At 64.3% G+C, this 2,146-nt stretch overlaps 1 protein-coding gene across 1 annotated transcript; it reads left to right on the forward strand.

Annotated features, from left to right (window-relative positions):
* The first annotated feature begins 368 nt into the window (after positions 1-368).
* On the forward strand, positions 369-1,944 carry SOX11 (SRY-box transcription factor 11). The gene has a single exon (XM_066385192.1). It carries the CDS (start codon positions 395-397, stop codon positions 1,736-1,738), a length of 1,344 nt encoding a protein of 447 aa, XP_066241289.1. The 5' UTR covers positions 369-394; the 3' UTR covers positions 1,739-1,944.
* Positions 1,945-2,146: the final 202 nt, after the last annotated feature.

A 2,146-nucleotide genomic window follows, 5' to 3' on the forward strand; every position in this document is an offset into this window, starting at 1 on the left:
ATGTCACCCATATGACACCCTGATAACTAGTTGGGAGAGAGTCCTCAACTTTTTGCAGAAGGAGCGCGCGCACGCCTGGGAGTGTTCGGGGGTCCGGTGTTTGCGGCGGGAGCAACGAGCGGGAGAGAGGGGTCCCGGGCTGCCTCGACCACCGCCGCCGCTGCCTCTCCCGTAGCGGCCGCAGCCTCCCGCGCGCGGGCTGCCGTCGCCGCCGAAGCCACCGCAGCCGCTGTGTGCAGCCTGGAAGGGGGGGCGGGGGGGAGGGGGGAGCCGCCGCCGCGGGGCGCCGAGGACTTTGCAACTTGCCCGGGAAGGTGGAGGGGCGAGAGGGGGAGGAGGAGCTCCGCACGAGACCGAGCGGCCCGGGTTGGAGCGCCCAGCCCCGCTGCGGATCATGGTACAGCAGGCGGAGAGCTTGGAAGCGGAAAGCAACCTGCCCCGGGAGCCGCTGGACACGGAGGAGGGCGAATTCATGGCTTGCAGCCCAGTGGCTCTGGATGAGAGCGACCCGGACTGGTGCAAGACGGCGTCGGGCCACATCAAGCGGCCGATGAACGCGTTCATGGTGTGGTCCAAGATCGAGCGCCGGAAGATCATGGAGCAGTCTCCCGACATGCACAATGCCGAGATCTCCAAGAGGCTGGGCAAGCGCTGGAAAATGCTGAAGGACAGCGAGAAGGTCCCGTTCATCCGAGAGGCCGAGCGGCTGCGGCTTAAGCACATGGCCGACTACCCCGACTACAAGTACCGGCCCCGGAAAAAGCCCAAGATGGACCCCGCGGCCAAGCCCAGCGCCAGCCAGAGCCCGGAGAAGAGCGCAGCGGGCGGCGCGGGCGCAGGCGGCGCCAAGACCTCCAAGGGCTCCAGCAAGAAGTGCGGCAAGCTCAAAGCCCCCGCGACCCCCGCAGCTGGCGGCACCAAGGCGGGCGCGGGCAAGGCGGCGCAGCCGGGGGACTTCGGCAGCGCGAGCGACGACTACGTGCTGGGCAGCTTGCGTGTGAACGGCGCGGGCGGCGGTGGCGCGGCCAAGACGGTCAAGTGCGTGTTCCTGGACGAGGACGACGACGACGAGGAGGACGACGACGAGCTGCAGCTGCGGATCAAGCAGGAGGCGGACGAGGACGACGAGGAGCCGTCGCATCAGCCTCTCCTGCAGCCTCCAGGGCAGCAGGCGCCCCAGCTGCTGAGACGCTACAACGTCGCCAAAGTGCCCGCCAGCCCCACGCTGAGCAGCGCGGCCGAGTCCCCCGAGGGCGCCAGCCTCTACGACGAGGTGCGGGCCGGCGCCACCTCAGGGGCCGGGGGCGGCAGCCGCCTCTACTACAGTTTCAAGAACATCACCAAGCAGCACCCTCCGCCGCTGGCGCAGCCTGCGCTGTCGCCAGCGTCCTCGCGCTCCGTCTCCACCTCCTCCTCGTCGTCTTCATCCAGCAGCAGCAGCAGTAGCGGCAGCAGCGGCAGCGGTGGCGAGGACGCCGACGACCTGATGTTCGACCTGAGCTTGAATTTCTCCCAAAGCGCTCACAGCGCCAGCGAGCAGCAGCTGGGGGGCGGCGCGGCGGCGGCGGCGGCGGGGAACCTGTCCCTGTCCCTGGTGGATAAAGATTTGGATTCGTTCAGCGAGGGCAGCCTGGGCTCCCACTTCGAGTTCCCCGACTACTGCACGCCCGAGCTGAGCGAGATGATCGCGGGGGACTGGCTGGAGGCGAACTTCTCCGACCTGGTGTTCACGTATTGAGAGCACGCCCTACTCCTCGCTCTTTCTCGCGGCGGGTGCCAATCAGGGGTCCCTGGGAGGAAGTCAGTCGTGGTGATGATGATGATGATGGTGTCAATGGTGGTGGTGGTGGTGGGGGTGGAAGGGTTGGAGGAAGGAGAAGAGCTGATGTTGATATGTCGTGACACAAAGAGATTGGAAAAGATGATGACATTTTTGGTGGAATTTAAGTGAAATGAGTAGTTTTTAAAGATTTTTTTCCTGTCTTTTTATTTTTTTCCCACCCCCTCACCCCCCCACCCCCCACCCACACACACCTCCTCCTCTCTTCCTTTATCGTATCTCAAGGTAGTTGCATACCTAGTCTGGAATTGTGATTTTTACTCCCCACCCCCAATGTGTTTTTGTAATTACTATTTTTCCTGAAAT

This window comes from Saccopteryx leptura, chromosome 5 (genome assembly GCF_036850995.1).
Source record: "Saccopteryx leptura isolate mSacLep1 chromosome 5, mSacLep1_pri_phased_curated, whole genome shotgun sequence".
NCBI lineage: Eukaryota > Metazoa > Chordata > Mammalia > Chiroptera > Emballonuridae > Saccopteryx > Saccopteryx leptura.